Source organism: Rhinoraja longicauda, chromosome 32 (assembly GCF_053455715.1).
Source record: "Rhinoraja longicauda isolate Sanriku21f chromosome 32, sRhiLon1.1, whole genome shotgun sequence".
Taxonomy (NCBI): domain Eukaryota; kingdom Metazoa; phylum Chordata; class Chondrichthyes; order Rajiformes; family Arhynchobatidae; genus Rhinoraja; species Rhinoraja longicauda.
The window spans coordinates 1,966,961-1,986,439 of NC_135984.1; the positions used below are offsets into that span (position 1 = coordinate 1,966,961).

The 19,479-nt window shown below is 48.2% G+C and overlaps 1 protein-coding gene across 17 annotated transcripts in view; it reads right to left on the reverse strand.

The window, feature by feature from the left end:
- Positions 1-19,479, reverse strand: part of phldb1b (pleckstrin homology-like domain, family B, member 1b) — a 271,997-nt gene that overhangs the window by 141,644 nt on the left and 110,874 nt on the right. For all 17 annotated transcript variants that reach the window (XM_078426945.1, XM_078426940.1, XM_078426943.1 and 14 more), the window contains exons 3-4: positions 13,057-13,180; positions 2,805-2,984 (exon numbers count right to left, since the gene is read on the reverse strand). In XM_078426945.1, coding sequence (XP_078283071.1) covers positions 2,805-2,984; positions 13,057-13,180 — 304 coding nt within the window. The remainder of the gene's footprint in view (positions 1-2,804; positions 2,985-13,056; positions 13,181-19,479) is intronic.

Sequence of the window (19,479 nt, forward strand, 5' to 3'; positions counted from 1 at the left end):
TGCTTGGTTAATTTGGCAGCCGGGGGAGACCATCTGCTTCTGATCAAGAACATGCCTCTTCCGTGAGAAGAGATTCATGTGAAATTATTCAAGAAAAAAAAGAAAAGAACTTACATTTATATAGCACCGTTCACATCCTCAGGGCATCTCAAGCTGCATTATAGCTGATGAAGAGAGGTCATACTGTGCATACCTGACATAATTAGGCAAATCATGTAGCCACAATTCCCACAAAAAGCTATGTGAAACAACCTGGCTCTGTGTTGTGTCACGGTGGCGCAGCGGTAGAGTTGCTGCCTCACAGCGCCAGAGACCCGGGTTCGATCCGGTCTACGGGTGCTGTCTGTGTGGAGTTTGTACGTTCTCCCTGTCACCTGCGTGGGCTTTCTCCGGGTGCTCCAGTTTTCCTCCCACACTCCAAAGATGTACAGGTTTGTAGGTTAATTGGCTTAGTATTTAAAAAATGTCAATTGCCTCTGGTGTGTGTAGAGTAGTATTAGTGTGCAGGGATCGCTGGTCAGCGCGGACTCAGTGGGCCGAATGGCCTGTTTCCACACTGTTTCCAAACTAAACTATTGAATCTAAGACAACGGGCAAAAATGACCCACTCCTCTCTGAAATGGTGGCATGAGCTTCAGGGAGACTGGGATGTTTCTAACATATAGAGGAAATAGACAGGATCATCAGAGTGGTTTTCCAGGGCCAAGTCTTGGATAGACAAGCAGTAGAGGGATATAGTCCTCACGTGGGCCAATGGGATTAGAGAAGACATCATCCTGAGTGAACTTAGCAACTTGATATCAGACTACCTGTGTAGGAAGGAACTGCAGATGCTGGTTTAAACCGAAGATAAACACAAAATGCTGGAGTCTTGACCCAAAACGTCACCCATTCCTTCTCTCCAGAGATGCTGCCTGACCCGCTGAGTTACTCCAGCGTTTTGTGTCTACCTGTTTGTGGTGTCAGCCCTGCACCTTAGGGTCCTGTAGCCCAAAGGAACAGCAGTATAAAGTTACCCAGTTTACATTTCAACGCAAATTTTTAAAGTGGCCCATTTTTAGCATGAAAATAAAACCAGGAAGAACGTTGTTTCCAGAGTGGGGGAAGCTTTACGTGAATGAATGTTAGAAAAAACTCCTCTGGTCCAATTGACTACATTGCAAGATCATCCCTTCTATCACGTTGTCTGACAGAATAAACTCACGTTGATCACACAAATAACTAATTGCCACATAGATTATCTAGAATCATCATCATCATCATCACCAAGGCAGCCAGCATCATCAGAGCCCCACACCACCCTGGCCACGGTCTCATCTCCCCCCTGCCATCGGGAAGAAGGTACATGAGCCCGAAAACAGTAACGTCCAGGTTCAGGAACAACTTCTTCCCTACAGCCATCAGGATATTTAACTACAACCTCAAATAACCTCTCAACTACATTGACTATTATTGTTATTATCACACTATTGTTTGTTGTTTGTGCGTATGTGTGTGCGTGTGTGCGTGTGTGCATGTGTGCGTATGTGTGTGCGTGTGTGCGTGTGTGCGTATGTGTGTGCGTGTGTGCGTGTGTGCGTATGTGTGTGCGTGTGTGCGTGTGTGCGTATGTGTGTGCGTGTGTGCGTGTGTGTCACTGAAATGTTCTTTCCTCGTTTATAACGTTGTTTACAGTGTACTCTGTTTCCATATTGCGTTGTGCTGCTGCTGCAAGTAAGAATGTCATTGTTCTATCTGGGACACACGACAATGAAACACTCTTCATTCTTGACTCATATCATTTAAGTGACAGTGTTGTCTAGAGGCAACTAATGTGCCTGAGAAAATTTGATGGTTTTGATTTCGGTTTTGAGCAAGTTTTTTAAAGTGTTGAACAACATGTATTTCTTCAGTGCTTTCCACAAGCTATGGATAATAGACAATAGACAATAGGTGCAGGAGGAGGCCATTCGGCCCTTCGAGCCAGCACCACCATTCACTGTGATCATGGCTGATCATTCACAATCAGTACCCCGTTCCTGCCTTCTCCCCATATCCCCTGACTCCGCTATCTTTAAGAGCTCTATCTAGCTCTCTCTTAAAAGCATCCAGAGAATTGGCCTCCACTGTCTTCTGAGACAGAGAATTCCACAGATTCACAACTCTCTGGGTGAAAAAGTTTTTCCTCATCTCCGTTCTAATTGGCCTACCGGTTATTCTTAAACTGTGGCCCCACTGGACAACTCAGCCAGCTGAATACCACAAACCCTGCGCTCCACCTCTCCCCTCCTCGGGCACCCCGGTCCACTCCTTCAAAAGCCGAGTCCAGTGGGTTTCAGTCTCACTCCAGAGGGTGGATGACCGTCCAAGATGACCAGGACTGGGGCAGTGCTGCACTACCAGTGGTGACTCACTGCTACCTGTGAAGATGTTTCTGCAAGGGCCTCTCCAACAAGATTCAGATGCTAACACTGAATGGTAAGAAGATCTTGTATAGGCAGAAACTGCTGATGCTGGTTTAAACCGAAGATAGACACATAACGCTGGATTAAGAACTCAGCGGGACAGGCAGCGTCTCTGGAGAGAAGGAATGGATGCCGAGAAGAGTCCCGACCCGAACTCTCACCCGTTCCTTCTCTCCAGAGATGCTGCCTGTCCCGCTGAGTTACTCCAGCATTTTGTGTCTATCTTCGGTAAGAAAACCTCTTACAATAAAAAGTTGATCCGCTCTTTGGGATGTCTTCCGTTGGAAGCACTTTACAGATGCAGATTTCACGTCACATGTAAATGCATGGAGGTCCCATGTTTTGCCACGTTTCTCTTACCTTGGCTCAGACGTGTGGGCCGGTTCACACGCACGCCATCGACTGCACACGTGTTCCCGTGTGGGTGCAGGGTTATGACTCCATTCTGGTTCTCGATGTGGCAGTGCTGGGCGGCAATACCCGGACTGTGAATACTGATGTCTTGCGGGGGACAATCGGAGCTGCCAAACGTGGTGGTCCCTGTGAGGAGGAAGCAAACGTAGGAAGAAGGTCAACACATTCACCCGTCAGTAACAAATACAGAAGAGAATCCAAACAATGCCTGTCGCAAATCATCAAAGCCACACACAAACTGGGGGAACAGCACCTCGTATTCTGCTTGGGAAGCTTCCGACCCAACGGCATGGACAGTGAACTCTACCATTTTGAGGTAATCAAATCCCCCACTTCTTCTACACCACCTATCATGTACGCCGGCCAAACAGGTGTGAAGTTGGAGAGAGGAGGGTCTCGACCCAAAACGTCACCCATTCCTTCTCTCCTGAGATGGGGCCTGAGTTACTCCAGGTTCTTGTGTCGATCTTCGGTCGTGAGTTGGAATGGGCTTTGTGTCGATGAGGAGCTCTGACATTGGAGGATGACCGTGTCCTTTCAGAGTGCTGGAGGCAAGGCCCCTGCTCGCTCCACCATTACCCAGACTTAGGGAACCGAGTCTAATCCTACTGCCGCAATACGCACAGCGTAGAAATGGTCTCTCTGGCCTCACGCTGGCCTCACGCTGCATTGAAGAATGCCATTGAAGACCAATGCCATCACTGTACAGACTTGCATCCTGAGGTTACACTGCCACTGGACACCAAGGGGCTGGGCCTTGTACCAGCCTCTGGAACACATCATGGCACTGCTGTCTAAAGACTGGCATTCTATCTTGTCTGATCACACATTAGTTTGATGGCACAATGAATGTAACAAAATGTGTTTTGTGAAAAACCTTTCAATGTACCTCAGTACATGTGACAATAAACTGAACTAAGCTCAACTAAATTTCCTATCTATATTTTTTTTAATGTATATTTTCAAAAGAAAAAGTAATGTGGAAAACTAGCTAACAGTACAGGACCGTGATCGATCCTCTCTCTCCTCCTGACTCCATGGCAAGTTGCATGTAGACCCACACAGTTTAGTTCAGTTTAGTTTATTGTCCCGTGTGGTGAGGTACAGTGAGAAGCTTTTGTTGCGTGCTAACCAGTCAGTGGAAAGACAATACATGATTACAATCAAGCCATGCACAGTGTACAGATACATAATAAGGGAATAACGCTTAGTGCAAGGTAAAGCCAGCAACGTCTGATCAAAGATAGTCCGAGGGTCCCCGATGAGGTAGATGGCAGTTCAGGATCGCTCTCTGGTTGTGGTGGGATGGTTCAGTTGCTTGATAACAGCTGGGAAGAACTGTCCTTGTATCTGGAGGTGTGCGTTTTCACACTTCTATATCTTTTGCCAGATGGGAGAGGGGAGAAGAGGGAGTGGCCAGGGTGCGACTCGTCTTTGATTATGCTGCTGGCCTTGCCGAGGCAGCGTGAGGTGTAGATGGAGTCAATGGAAGGGAGGTTGGTTTGTGCGATGGTCTGGGCTGCTGGCCTTGCCGAGGCAGCGTGAGGTGTAGATGGAGTCAATGGGAGGTTGGTTTGTGCGATGGTCTGGGCTGAGTCCACAATTCGCTGCAATTTCTTGCGGTCTTGGATGGAGCTGTTCACAATCCACGCTGTTCAGCCAATTCAGTTCAAATGCAGCTACATTTTATAGACACAAGGAGCTGCAGATGGCGATTCACATAAAACAAAATACAATAGGCCAGGGACCAATTGAATTTGGTCGGTGGAAAGCATAGATTCCACACGAACAGTCTGCTCTCTGCACAGCGGGGTGAGTAAAGTACTGGAAGGTCCCATATACTTATCTGGCCTCTTCACAGAATGCACGCCAGGCTCCACTTTAAAAATAGTCCGCGGTTAAAAAAAGATTGACCAGAAAGAGTTATGATTAGTTACAAGCTGTGATTGGGCTTTAAGAAATCAACAGCTAATATGTGGTTGACATATTGCAACAAAGGACAGAAATTGAATAGTTCATCAACATGGTTTAATGTAAATGTACAAAAATAAACTACTGATGCTGCAAATGACCCATTTCCTAGTTATGACAGTTTGTCATTCTCAGTGCCACAGGCAAAGAAAGACAAGGGTACTTGGACACGCCTGTGGTGAGGAATCTGTGGAATTCATCGCCACAGGTGGCTGTGGAGGCCAAGTCAATGGGTATGTTTAAGGCTGAGATACACAGATTGTTGATTAGCATGGGTGTCAGGGGTTATGGGGAGAAGGCTGGAGAGTGGGGTTGAGATGGAAAGATAGATCAACCATGATTGAATGGTAGAGTAGGCTTGATGGGCCGAACGGCCTACTTTTGCTCCTAGGACCTATGAACTGATGTTAGTTTAGTTCCTGTCCCTCAGTGGCGTGGGGAATGTGACGACCAACTGGCCTAAAGCTTTCAAAACGTGTCGCGTAATTCCAAGAAAGAAGCCGTCCATCCCAGCTTTCATTGGGTGCAGTACTTTCACTCCCAGCAGATTTACAGACACTGAAGTGCTTTTGAATGATGTTCACTATTACATCTGGTGGTAGTTTAGACTTTAGACTTTAGCGATACAGCGTGGAAACAGGCCCTTCAGTCCACCAAGTCCGTGCCGATCAGTGGCCACCCCGTACACTAACCTGCACACGAGGATCAATTTTCTTTACAATTTACCGAAGCCAATTAACCTACAAACCTGCACATCTTTGGAGTGTGGGAGGAAACCGGAGCACCCGGAGAAAACCCACACGGTCACGGGGAGAACGTGTAAACTCCACACAGACAGCACCCATAGGCATGATCGAACCCAAGTCACTGGCGCTGTAAGGCAGCAACTCTACCGCTGCGCCACCGTGCTGCCCAAGCCTGATGGGAATCCAGGGATGAATAAAATGGGCTGGGCTTAAATGAATGCTTGAGGGTGAGGTGCACGTTGTGGGCTGAAGCCTCTGCTGTACGACTCTATGATTCACATTCAGGTCCATTTATTCATATGAACACCAGTTCCTTGTTCACATGAGCCTCCCACAGTGAACAGTGTACATATACAGTAATGGTTAATGCAACAATAAATATAACGATGAGTGCAGAACAGCAAACCGTGCCAGATTGGAGAGCAATCTGAAGTGGGGCCAGAAAGTATTAAAGTATGATAGTGGAATACCTGAATAAGGTAGAGTTAAGAATACAGGTTTGTGGCAGCACCTCTGGATTGGGGATGTGAATGAGGTCATTGGTTCAAGAATGTGAGCAGTGTGGGGGAAGCTGTTCGTAAGTCTGGATTTAAGGGCTTCAGTGGACTTACGACTTAAGGACACTACAATGGTGCAGCAGGTAGAACCGCTGCCTAGCAGTCCTGGAGCCCCAGGTTTGATCCTGACCTCAGGTGGTGTCTGTGTGGAGTTTGCACGTTCTTCCTGTAACCGTGTGGTTTTTCACCGGATATTCCGGTTTCCCCCCATCTCTCAAAGACCTGAGTAACTGTAGGTTAATTGGCCCTCTGCAGATTGCTTCAAGTGGGGTCGGGGGTGGATGTGAAAGAGGGATTACTTGGAACTAGTGTGAGCGGGCGATTAATGGTCGGTGTGGACTCGGTGGGCCGAAGGGCCTGTTTCCATGCTGTATCTCTAAACTAAACTAAACCTGAGCTATCAAGTTCTGGCATCTTCTCCCAGAAGGTAGAAGAGAAAAGGGGGATGGCCAGTGGCAGGTATCCCTGACTATATCTGCAGCCTTCCAGCATTGCATTGTGAAGGTGGACTGGGTGGAAGGATGTGACGAGCATTAGTAGAGTGGGCTGTGTTCACCACTCTCTGCAGGATAAGCCGGGCAGGAGCCTGAAATAACAGATACATTGGGCACAACCAGATCCCAGAGGCAGCAGGGCCCGAGGGGGGAAAGATTAAACCGCTTGAGAAACTTTGACTCAGGAAATGACGTTATATCTCCAGGGATATCTTCATAAGATCATCAGTTCCAAACCAGACCATCTTCTCAATCATCCCCACAACAGGGAATTTCTGTAGCAAGTGACTGAGGGAATGATTGGGGTTTCCTCTCAATACCCAGTGTGAAGGCCTGGGTCGATGGGAGAAGTGGTGGGAGAGAAAGAAGAGGTGGAGAGGCCAGAGGGACAGACATTGGGAGATTCTGTAGGGTGAGGGAAGGTGTCGTGTTGAGAGTGGATGGGGTCCGCAGAGGGTAGTGCTGATGGCCGAGGGGTTGGAGTGGGATTGAGCTTGTTGGGGTCCCAGCTTCAGCGCAGTACTTTAAACATCTAACTGTCCTGAGAATGCACAACCACGGTCTCATTTCTCCACAGTAATTCAAAAGGAGCTCGGTGGCACAGTGGTAGAATTGCTGCCTCACAGCGCCAGAGACCCAGGTTCCACCCTGACTACGGACACTGTCTGTACGGAGTTTGCATGTTCTCCCCGTGACCTGCATGGGTTGTCCCGGGTGCTCCAGTTTCCTCCCACACTCCAAAGACGTACAGGTTTGTCAGCTAGTTGGCTTCAGGAAGTTGTAAAAAAATGGTTTATAAAAATCCTAGTGTGTAGGATAGTGTTAATGTACGAGGTGATCGCTGGTCAGCACGGACTCGATGGGCTGAAGGGCCTGTTTCAGCGCTGTGTCTCTAAACTAAGTTAGTGTATGGGGTGATTGTTGGTCAGCACGGACTCGATGGGCTGAAGGGCCTGTTTCAGCGCTGTATCTCTAAACTAAACTAGTGTGCGGGGATCGCTGGTCAGCACGGACTCAGTGCGCTTTATCTCCAAAGTCTAAAAAGCGGGAGTACCTTGACGTGCGGCCGATGTGGAGAGTGGTGTCGATGTGGAGAAGTGCTCTGGTACATCTCTAGAGTGACTCGAGACAAGTCAGAATCTGACGTAATTACCTTTCACTCCCGGTAAATACGTTTGTAACTGCTTTGAACAAAATAAACAGGGCAGGCAAGCCAGAGACCTTATACGCTAACTGCTGCAATCCCTTCCCTCCACCTCTCCTCAGTTAAACCCCTGTCCCACTAGGCCGTGGCCACACGGTTGCCCGGGTGCCGCCTGTACGGCCGTGAGTCGTCTCCAAAGAGTTGTAGCGTCTTTCTGTTTGCCGCTGGATTTTCAGTACGTTGAAAACTTTTTCAGCGACAGTGGGTTTGATGCCGATGAGCGTATCTTGACATCTCCTGACGTGGGCGCTGTCGTAGGTTGTCGCCGGTGCTGACTTCGGTGAATTCCATTGGCGACTACTTACGTCAACCTACATCAACCGGCGACAGGCACCGGCGCCAAAACCGGAGGCCAAAATGACGTGAATTGTCTTCAGTTGTCGCCGGCAGGGTCGTATCTTGTCGTAGGTTGTCGTGGGTAGATGTAGGTTCTCGTAGATTGTCACCTGTGTGGTCGTAGGTTGTCGTAGGTGCGGTCGTAGGTGGATGTCCTACTCGTGGCGATTGGGTTGCCGGTTGTCGGTAGCTTGCCGTTGACTAGGTTGTTGTAGCTTGTCGTGGACATTGCCGTGGGGGGATCCAATCGCCGGTTGTTCGGCGACCTGCTACGACTATGACAGTCGCCGGCAGTCGCCTAAAAGATCGCCTAAGTGGGACTGGCCCTTTAAGATGCTCCTTAAATTCATGGAATGGACTGGTCACGTCCACTCTGAGCTGAAGACACACTTGTCCAGATTGGACCAATGTTGATCAATAGGGTTTCTATGAAACAAATGAACTTTTTTTGATGTTGAATATACTATACAAATCTGAACTGTTGTTATCCTTAACGTTTTAGAACATAGACCAGTAAAGCACAGGAACAGACCCTTCAGAACATCGTGTCTATGCTGACCATGATGCTAATCCAAGCCAATCCTGGCTGCCTATACCTGGTACATCTCCCTCCGTCTGCTGCCTGTTCTAGTGTTGGTCTAAACACCACCATCATACCTGCCCTCACCACCAGCCTGGTCGTGCATTCCACGCACCCACCACTCTGCCTCACAAACCTCCTTTAATCTCCTCCCTCCCAAATGAAACCTTCCCCCTCTGACATGTAGCATTCCCACACTGGGAGAAAGAGCTGGAGAAACAAGGAGCTGCAGATGCTGGTTGACAACTATGAGTCTTTCTAACTCTCAGCCACTCCGATGGCAACAGAGATCAAAGAGAAAGTCTCCAGTGGATTTGACATAATCCTCGCCTGCGTTAGTTCCCTCGGTGCATAACGCACATGAGCTCCAGGATCTCGGCAGCAACTATTCTGGGAGCCAGTTCCGTTCAGGCCAGGGTGCATTCTGTTGCAGATGAGTCCCTTCCTGAGCTCTGTGTGTAATGCTGTGTGTGGAGCCCAGGGTCAGTGACCGAGACAACAGCTTCACATGATAACCTCCCCTTCCATCGGCAGCTGTGTGACTGTGAGCTGCCTCACAACCCCAGACCCAGAGAGAAGTTCACACCAATCGTCAGTCCACTCCCTCTCCTGTATCTCACTGCGTTTTACATTGGGATTCGATGTCAGGAACGGGAAGTTAAAGGGTTAAGCTCCTGAAAGGTCTGTTTAAAATAACCTAAAGTAATACATCTTTACATGTTCCATGACTCCACATACATGCACAAACAGAATGACACACGCACACGTACATATGTGCAACTACAGATGCTGATACATGCCACTACACACCACTGTACACACTCACACACACACACACACACACACACACTCACACACACACACACACACACACACACACACACACACACACACACACACACACACACACACACTCACACACACACTCACACACACACTCACACACACACACACACACTCACACACACACTCACTCACACTCACTCACACACGCACACTCACTCACACTCACACAAACACACACTCACTCACACGCACACACACTCACACACTCACACACACTTACACACACACACACACACACACACACACACACACATATTCACAACTATGAAAAATGCACACATTTGCATTGGAGAGAAAAGGGAAGAGAAGACAGGGTTGGGAGATAGAGATGGAGAGGAAGGGTGAGGAAAGAAAGTGTGTTGGGGAAGAGAAGGAGTTTAGTTTACTTGAGTTTAGTTTAGCTTAGTTTCGTTTCATTTCGAGATACAGCGTGGAAACAGGCCCTTCGGCCCACTGAGTCTGCGTCGACCAGCGATCACCCGTGGGAAAAGAGAGGGAATATATGAGAGAGAGTAGAATGAGAGAAAGACACAGACAGAAAGAAAGAGACACAGGAGAAAGAGACAGAGAGAAGGAAAATCTCCCACAATGCTTCAGCCTGTACACGAGAGGAACAGTCATTACTGCAAATCAACACAAAATGCTGGAGTAACAGCGGGTCAGGCAGCATCTCTGGAGAGAAGGAAAGGGTGACGTTTCCGGTCGAGACCCTTCTTCCTATTGCAATGTTGCAATTGTCATTACTGCAATGTGGGAAATGTAGCAGCCAATGTGTTCTCCGTACAGTTACACAAAGCAAGGTGATCACCTGCCATTAGGCGTTCGTTTAGAGATAATGACCTGCAATGAAACCAGGTCTTTGCCCCGACCCGAAAAGTCACCTATCTTCGACAGACACATAATGCTGGAGTAACTCAGCGGGTCAGGCAGCATCTCTGGCGAGAAAGAATGGGTGACGATTCGGGTCGAGACCCTCCTTTAGACCCTCTCGAGCTGAAATGTCACCTATTCCTTTTCTCCACAGATGCTGCCTGACCCGCTGAGTTACTCCAGCACTCTGTGAAATGTCACCTATCCATGTTCCCCAGAGATGCTGCCCGACCCGCTGAGTTACTCCAGCACTCTGTGAAATGTCACCTATCCATGTTCCCCAGAGATGCTGCCCGACCCGCTGAGTTCCTCCAGCACTTTTTGTCTGTCTTCAGTTTAAACTATCTGCAGTTCCACCCTACACATAAGTTGCCTACCCATGTTCTCTAGAGCTGCTGCCTGACCCGCTGAGTTCCTCCAGCACTTTGTGAAACGTCACCTATCCATGTTCTCCAGAGATGCTGCCTGACCCGCTGAGTTCCTCCAGCACTCTGTGTCCTTTTGGTAAACCATCATCTGCAGTTCCTCGTGTCTACTCTCTGTAACAGCACAGTGTTGTCTGCATCACCTAGCGGGCCAGTCGAGGCTGTGGCCCAGAGACACAGGACTGCTGGGGAAGCACGATGAGTGACGAGGAAGTCACCGAGCAAACGAGTTGCTTGGCTGGAGTGTGTGTGCTCGGCAGTACTTTCACAGCCCGCTGTGAAGATATAATGTGCAATACCAGGCCTCAGCATCAGCTGCTCACTCCCGCCAAACGTGGGCAGGAGCAAGAACACATTGCTGGAGAGAAGGAATGGGTGACGTTTCGGGTCTGAAGAAGGATCTTGACCCGAGACGTCACCCATTCCTTCTCTCCAGAGATGCTGCCTGACCCACTGAGTTACTCCAGCACTTTGTGTCTACCTTCGGTTTTAACCAGCATCTGCAGATTATTCCTACACAAGAACAAAATGCTCACGTGTCTGAAACACACTGAAACACGTTAACAAGCCACGTACCCCACATGTTTAGTTGTAAGGGAGGAGGGGGGAAATGCACCAGATCAAAACTTAGCTGTGGTGCAGTTCTGAAAATGCCCGTAATGTAGTTGATAAACGTGCAGCTGAATTGGAACGTGGCCTTTCCGGTGAGCACACTCAGTGGGTTGCTGGGTCTATTGAGCAGTGCTGGGGCTGGAGGCTGTGTGCAGCCAGTGTGTTATCTGTCTTGGCACAGCCTTTCCGCAGAAATTTAATCTGATCCTTAATCCCCAGTTCCAGCACAAATCCGTTTCCTTTGGAGCAAATGCAGGCCTCAGGAACAGACAATAAGATGTCCACCAAGATGCCTGTCATTCTTTCCAAAACTCAATTTAAAAATACCCTCAGATACGTTCTGAAAAAACTCAGCAGCTCACTTAAGCTTTTGCCCTGAATACATGAGAGCAAGCAACGATTTGTACCTCCAATCTCAATCTCCTGGAAGTGGTATATGTTTATTACTTTCTTTGCTCCATTTTATTTGACATGGAGGATGTTGTAACCTTCCCCCTCTGATATTGGACAATTTACTGTCAAATACTGGGAGAGGTCAGGGTGCTTATTAATCGTATCCATGAACCAGGCCAATGGGATTCTTACAGGCTGCAACTTTACAGGTGCATTAGAGGCAAACAACAATAAATGTGCCATAAATGATCAATTATTATCAATACACTAGACCATGTCAGCGCAAACACCAGAGAGCATAGACAACCAAAGTTGACAGTGGTCTGATGTGAAGGTGGGGTTGATCTGGATGGTTCAGGAACCTGATGCTGATGGGCAGAAGCTGTTCCTGAACTTGGGAATAACTGTTCTCAGACTCCTGTGCCTTCTTCTCAAAGGCAGTAATGAGAAGAGGGCACAGATGATATTAACCACCTTCTTCGTGGTCATAAGTGAGAGGACCAGGATTAGGCCATTCGGCCCATCAAGCCTAGCCGGCCATTCAATCATGGCTGATCATACATGATCCTCAGCAGGCCAGGACAAATCTACAGAGAGAGAAACAATTACGATGGTTTTTCTTCAGGGCCAGGAAACACCTAACACCGTAAACGTGGATGAAGTTGTAGAGATGGGAGAACAAAGGAGATGTTTATGAAAAAGACCAAGAGCGACCATGATGGAGATAGTTGTAGTGTCAGTGAACAGACAGCAATGTTTGTTAACTGCAAATGATACACCTGGAGGAGATGAAAATAGGAGGAGAAAAATGGGAACCAAGGGGAGAGAAAAAAAGAAATGACTACATAGACCTGTGAGATGCAGAACACGACCTGTTGCAGGAAGTCTGAACTAGAGGGGGATGTTGGAAATACCAGCAGGTCAGGCAGCACCTGAACTAGAGGGGGATGTTGGAAATACCAGCAGGTCAGGCAGCACCTGAACTAGAGGGGGATGTTGGAAATACCAGCAGGTCAGGCAGCACCTGAACTAGAGGGGGATGTTGGAAATACCAGCAGGCCAGGCAGCAACAGTGTTGAGTAAAGCCCAGGACAGGTCAATGGGCTTCCAGTCCATGTCCCAGTCGATGCTGGCATCGTTACACAATCTCCAGGGGTCTCTTACCTTCTTCCAGGGGCAGCAAAGTGATGGCGATACTGAGCCTCCCACTGCCCAGGCTGACCAGGTGTGGCTTGTCCGTCTGCACCTTCAGACCCTTGCCCGTGTCGATCAGGTCCAGAGGAGTATTCTGCAGGAGAAGAACAGGGTCAACTCATCTTTGCCAAATAGTTAGGGATCGCAGGAGCAGGGCGTGCTCCAGATGCCAAGACCCTCACCTTCTCACACCATTTTGCACAAAGAATGCTGGGAGTGTGGAACGAGCTGCCGGAGGAGGTAGTCGAAGCAGGTACTCGCATAACATTGAAGAAATATTTGGACTGGTACATGGATAGAACAGGCTTACAGGCCTAGCAGGGCAGGTGGGATCAGTGCAGATGAGGCATGTTGGTCGGTGTGGGCAAGTTGCATCGAAGGGCCTGTTTGCGTGCTGTATCACTCTATGATTCATTCAATGGATCATCTCAACTCCACATCCCCCACTCATACAGTACCCTTCCATTCACAAAATGTTACTTACTCATTTTAGATTTGAACATAACAAGCATCCTCAGGCTCCTCAGTCCTGTGACTTGGAGAATTCCAAAGACACACAACCCCCAGAGTGAAGATAATTTATCTCGTCTGAGTCCTTGTCTGAGACAATGTCCTCTGTATTAAATTCTCTTGCTGGAGAAACAGGTTCTCAGCAGCCCCTAGCATTGGGTACGCTACACAAGATCGATCTGCTAACCTCGACAGGACAGGCGGTTTCTACACAATAACATGACCCTTTGATAAACAATAGGCACAATATGTTTATAAAAGTGATCTTGCATGTGGATAGGATGTTTGTCTTGGCTCTATTTAATCCGACACAGTGCCATTTACTGGGGATTCTCACTGCAGACAGCAAACATTACTGCAGTTTTCTGGAGCTGAAATATAACTCAGAATTATCAAAAGCATTCACAACGTGACATGCCAACGATGCAATATCCTTGCCTCGTTCTCCTCCATCGGTCTTCACTCCAGTTGGACAGCTTTTCCTGTATCAGTCCCATTTCACGTTCCAGCCTTCTGGAAGTAACTCACTCGCCTCCTCACCTCTCCCACTGCCTCTTCATTGTTCCAGTTCCAGTTCTCCGCTCTCAGCAGCGGCTCCAGGGTGTCATCACTCTGCGTGAAACTTCCAGCATTCTGCTCAATGCCGTGTGCAGCTTCTTGCCAAATTGCTCCAAGCGGGAGTTAGACTGGAATGTGGTCGGGGTGAAACCCGGGGCTCAGTCTCTGGCAATCCCCCTGGTGCTTGGCCCCGGAAACTCCAGGCTGGGTCTGCTAGTTCAACACTGTGATCCTCAGAAAATTACCTGGGCTTCATGGGTTAAAGTGTTGGACTGGGTCAGGGGTTAACACCTTGGAGGCGGTAGAGTGGCACAGCGTAGAGTTGTTGCCTCACAGCGCCCAGAGACCTGGGTTCCATCCTGACTATGGGGTTTGTACCTTGTCCCCGTGACCGCCTGGGTTTTCTCTGGGTGCTCCGGTATCTTCCCTCATTCCAAGGTTGTGCAGGTTTGTAGGTTAATTGGCTTCTGTAAATCGCCCCTAGTGTGCAGGATGCAAACGTGGGCTAACATAGCACTAGTGTAAAGGTGCTTGTCATGGACTCAGTGGGCCAAAGGGCCTGTTCCCATGCTGTATCTATAAACTAAACTAAACCAAACCTTATTTAGAGACCAGCACCCACAAACTCTCATATAAACATAGAAACATAGGGAATAGGTGCAGGAGGAGGTCATTCAGCCCTTCGAGCCAGCACCGCCATTCAATATGATCATGGTTGATCATCCAGAATTCCGTATACCGTTCCTGCTTTCTCCCCAAATCCCATGATTCCCTTAGCCCTAAGAGCTAAATCTAACTCTCTCTTGAAAACATCCAGTAAATTGGCCTCCACTGCCATCTGTGGCAAAGAACACAGTTTCACAACTCTCTGGCTGAAAAGGTTTTTCCTCATCTCAATCCTAATGGCTGACCCCTTCTTCTTAAACTGTGACCCCTGGTTCTGGACTCCCCCAACATGGGGAACATTTTTTCCTGCATCTAGCCTGTCCAATCCCTTAAGAATTTTACATGTTTCTATAAGATCCCCTCTCATCCTAAATTCCAGTGAATATACGCCTAGTCGATCCATTTTTTCATTATATGTCAGTCCCGCCATCCCGGGATCAACCTGGTGAACCTGTGTAGAGGGCGGCACAATGGCGCAGCGATAGAGTTGCTGCCTTACAGCGAATGCAGCGCCGGAGACTCAGGTTCGATCCTGACTACGGGTGCTGTCTGTACGGAGTTTGTACGTTCTCCCCTTGACCGCGTGGGTTTTCTCCGAGATCTTCGGTTTCCTCCCACACTCCAAAGACGTAGGTTAATTGACTGGGTAAATGTTTTTTAAAAATTGTCCCTAGTGTGTAGGATAGTGTTAATGTGCGGGGATCGCTGGGCGGCACGGACTCGGTGGGCCGAAGGGCCTGTTTCCACGCTGTATCTCTAAAAAAAAAACCTACGCTGCACTCCCTCAATAGCAAGAATGTCCTTTTTTAAATTTAGCAGACCAAAACAGCACATAATACTCTTGGTACAAGACTGGAAGTGCAGGCTGGCCTCTATGTCTGTCCGGGCCGTAGACACGATCCATTGAGCAGCATCTGCCACCTGTAGCAAAATGTCGTCATTTTGTTCAAGGGGGGGCTGTTCCTAATGAACAAGCAACCGGATAACATCTGACAGCTCACGTTGCCATGGCAGCTGCAAATCCTCTCAATTCCAACTGCTTCCCATGGGACTGTTTGCGGAGAGATGTCGCTACAGTCTTGTTTCAATGAATCACCAAGCCCCACAGTGTCATCTCCAGCTTCAGTGATCCTGCATTCCACAAGGTCACCCTTTACACCACCTTCCCACTCACGTTCATTGTCTTCCATTGATCACACCTGTGGCATCATCTCGGGATGATCACACCTGAGATTGCCCAGTCTATTGTCTATTGTAGATAGACACAAAAAGCTGGAGTAACTCAGAGGCTCAGGCAGCATCTCTGGAGAGAAGGAATGGGTGACGTTTCGGGTTGAGACCTGGTCCGAAGAAGGGACTCGACCGGAAACGTCACCCATTCCTTCTCTCCAGAGATGCTGCCTGTCCCGCTGAGTTACTCCAGAATATTGTGTCGATCTTCGGTGTAAACCAGCATCTGCAGTTCCTTCCGACACTATCGTCTATTGTGTCTGGGATTCACCATTGGTAGGCGAGATGAATGAGAGAAAGGCACAGTTTTTGTTGTACACCTCGATAATCGACTCTCTCCCCTCACACTGACCACGTGCGCATGTATGTGTGTTGCGTGTAGGTGTATCTATGTATGTGCTTGCGTGTAGGTGTATCCATGTATGTGTGTTGCGTGTAGGTGTATACGTGGAAGTGTATTGCGTGTAGGTGTATTCATGTATGTGTGTTTTGCGTGTAGGTGTATCCATGTATGTGTGTTGTGTGTAGGTGTATACATGTATGTGTCTTTGCGTGTAGGTGTTTTCATGTATGTGTTGTGTGTAGGTGTATACATGTATGTGTTGTGTGTAGGTGTATACATGTATGTGTTGTGTGTAGGTGTATACATGTATGTGTGCATTGGAATGATACCAACAATGCCGTCTTGACAAAATCTCCCAAATTCATTGAAAGGACAATGGTGTCCTTGCCCAGACTGGACCCAGTACTGAGGCCCCAGGTACGTACACTCACTCTGTCCTATTAGCTTGCTTGGCCATCAAGCTTACAAAACATATAGGTTTAAGGTGAACGGGAAAAGATTTAATAGGAATCTGAGGCGTAACTTTTTCACACAAAGGGTGGTGGGTGTACGGAACAAGCTGCCGGAGGAGGTAGTTGAGGCTGGGACTATCCCAACATTTAAGAAACAGTTAGACAGGTACATGGATTGGACAGGTTTGGAGAGATATGGACCAAATGCTGGCAGGTGGGACTAGTGTAGCTGGGGCATGTTGGGCAAGTTGGGCCGAAGGGCATGTTTCTACACTGTCTCACTCTATGACACGCTGAGTTGTCAAAGGGAGAAATTATCAGGACAGAGAAAAGTACTAAGAAGGGTCTCAACCCGAAACGTCACCCATTCCTTCTCTCCTGAGATGCTGCCTGACCTGCTGAGTTATTCCAGCATTTTGTGAATAAATACCTTAGCCAGAGGGTGGTGAATCTGTGGAATTCTTTGCCCAAGAAGGCTGTAGAGGCTGTCAATGGATATTTCTCAGACAGAGGTAGATAGATTATCGATTAGTACGAGTGTCAGGGATTATGGGGAGAAGGCAGGAGAATGGGGTTAGGAGGGAGAGATAGATCAGCCGTGATTGAATGACAGAGTGGACTTGATGGGCCGAATGGCCTAATTCTGCTCCTATCATTTATGTCCTTATGACTTATGGAAGTCTCCTTGAAAAACCACAGCAGCCCTATTGGCCCATGGAGAAGGTCATGCCTGTGGCCGGAGCACCCAGAGGTCCTTGTGAACCATGGGAGGAGCACATCACCACGGCCATTACAGCCTTCAGGAGGGTGCAGAGAGCGTGGACTCAACCCAGTCCATCTCAGGCACAGACCACCTTCCATTGAAAGCATCCACACCAGGCGATGCATCAAGGAGATGGCATCCATCATGAAGGATCACCACCATGCCTTGTACTCACCTCCACCATCGCCGGGCAAGAGTTACGGAAGCCTGATGCACTCCAGCACTATCTGGCAACTAGCGACAATTTACAATCTTTTACCCAGGCCAATTAACCTATAAACCTGAATGTCTTTGGATTTAGATTTAGATTTAGAGATACAGCGCGGAAAAAGGCCCTTCGGCCCACCGAGTCCGTGCCGTCCAGCGATCCCTGCACATTAACACTATCCTACACACACTAGGGACAATTTTTACATTTTACCCAGTCAATTAACCTACAAACCTGTACGTCTTTGGAGTGTGGGAGGAAACCGAAGATCTCAGAGAAAACCCACACAGGTCACGGGGAGAACGTACAAACTCCGTACAGACAGCACCCGTAGTCAGGATCGAACCTGGGACGGTCTCTGAAGTTGTAAAGCAGCAACTCCACCGCTGTGCCACCGTACTGCCCCGTCTTATTTCTCTGCGTAATTATGTATCATGTATGTGCGGTTTGCTTTTGTGTGCTTGCCTGGTTGAGTGTGCCTGTGTTGTTGCTGTCAGCACGGCTTGTAGTTGTGCTTGTCCTCCATCACACTTGTGCATCTGACAGCTCAACGTGACCTCCACAAACTACCTGCCCTATCAGGGAACTGCTGCCCCACCTGTAACAAAAGGTTCCAGGTCTGGGCGACACGGTGGCGCAGCGGTAGAGTTGCTGCCTTACAGTGAATGCAGAGCCAGGAGACCCGGGTTCCATCCCGACTACGGGTGCTGTCTGTACGGAGTTTGCACGTTCTCCCCGTGACCTGCGTGGGTTTTCACCCGAGATCTTCGGTTTCCTCCCACACTCCAAAGACGTACAGGTTTGTAGGTTAATTGGCTTGATAAATGTAAAACAATTGTCCCTAGTGTGTGTAGGATAGTGTTAGTGTGCGGGGATCGCTGGTCGGTGCGGACCCGGTGGGCCGAAAGGGCCTGTTTCCGCGCTGTATCTCTGAACTAAACTAAAAAACCTGTGCCCTCCCCACTTAAAAACCAACACAGACAGAGTGGAGACTAATCATCCTCGATCCCAAGGACTGCCTGAAGAGCAAGATGTGGTTACAGAGAATGTGCAAATGTAAATATTAAAACCTCTTTTCCCTTTAAAATGGTCCTTAAGTTTATTATTCCCAGGCTGTGGTGAGTGGTTCTAATACATTGTAAACTGCTTTAGGAAATTCTCAGGTTGTGAAAGGCTTCTTATAAACCCATGTATTTTCTAATCTGACAAGTGTGATAAATGGCGCAGAATGTTTGAAAACACTGTGGAGTTTCAACTGAAAACGCAGAGATAGAGCTGCAATTTGTTTTAAACACAAGGGTAAGGAATCTTCCAATCACTGTCTCTTGCGAGCGCAGTAAAGACGGTGATCAGAGAGATACTTGTCTGCCATAATGAGCAGCTGTGGGACAAGCTATCTCCCAAAGTGCACCAGTCAAGGCAAAACTGCACTAATAAGATTAATGTTATCCAATTACATTCAACACGGTTTGGCAGCTCGCACACTAAAGTGATTAAGAGATAGCAGTACATGTAAACCTGCTCCTCCAAAAGTCAGACGGCAGATCCCGCGGTATCAGCACTGGCATGCATGGAATGCTTTGATAGCTGGGTTTAATCAAGCACCATTGCAATCTCACTGCCTTTCTTTGGTCAAAGTAGACAGAAATCACACTCGATTCAA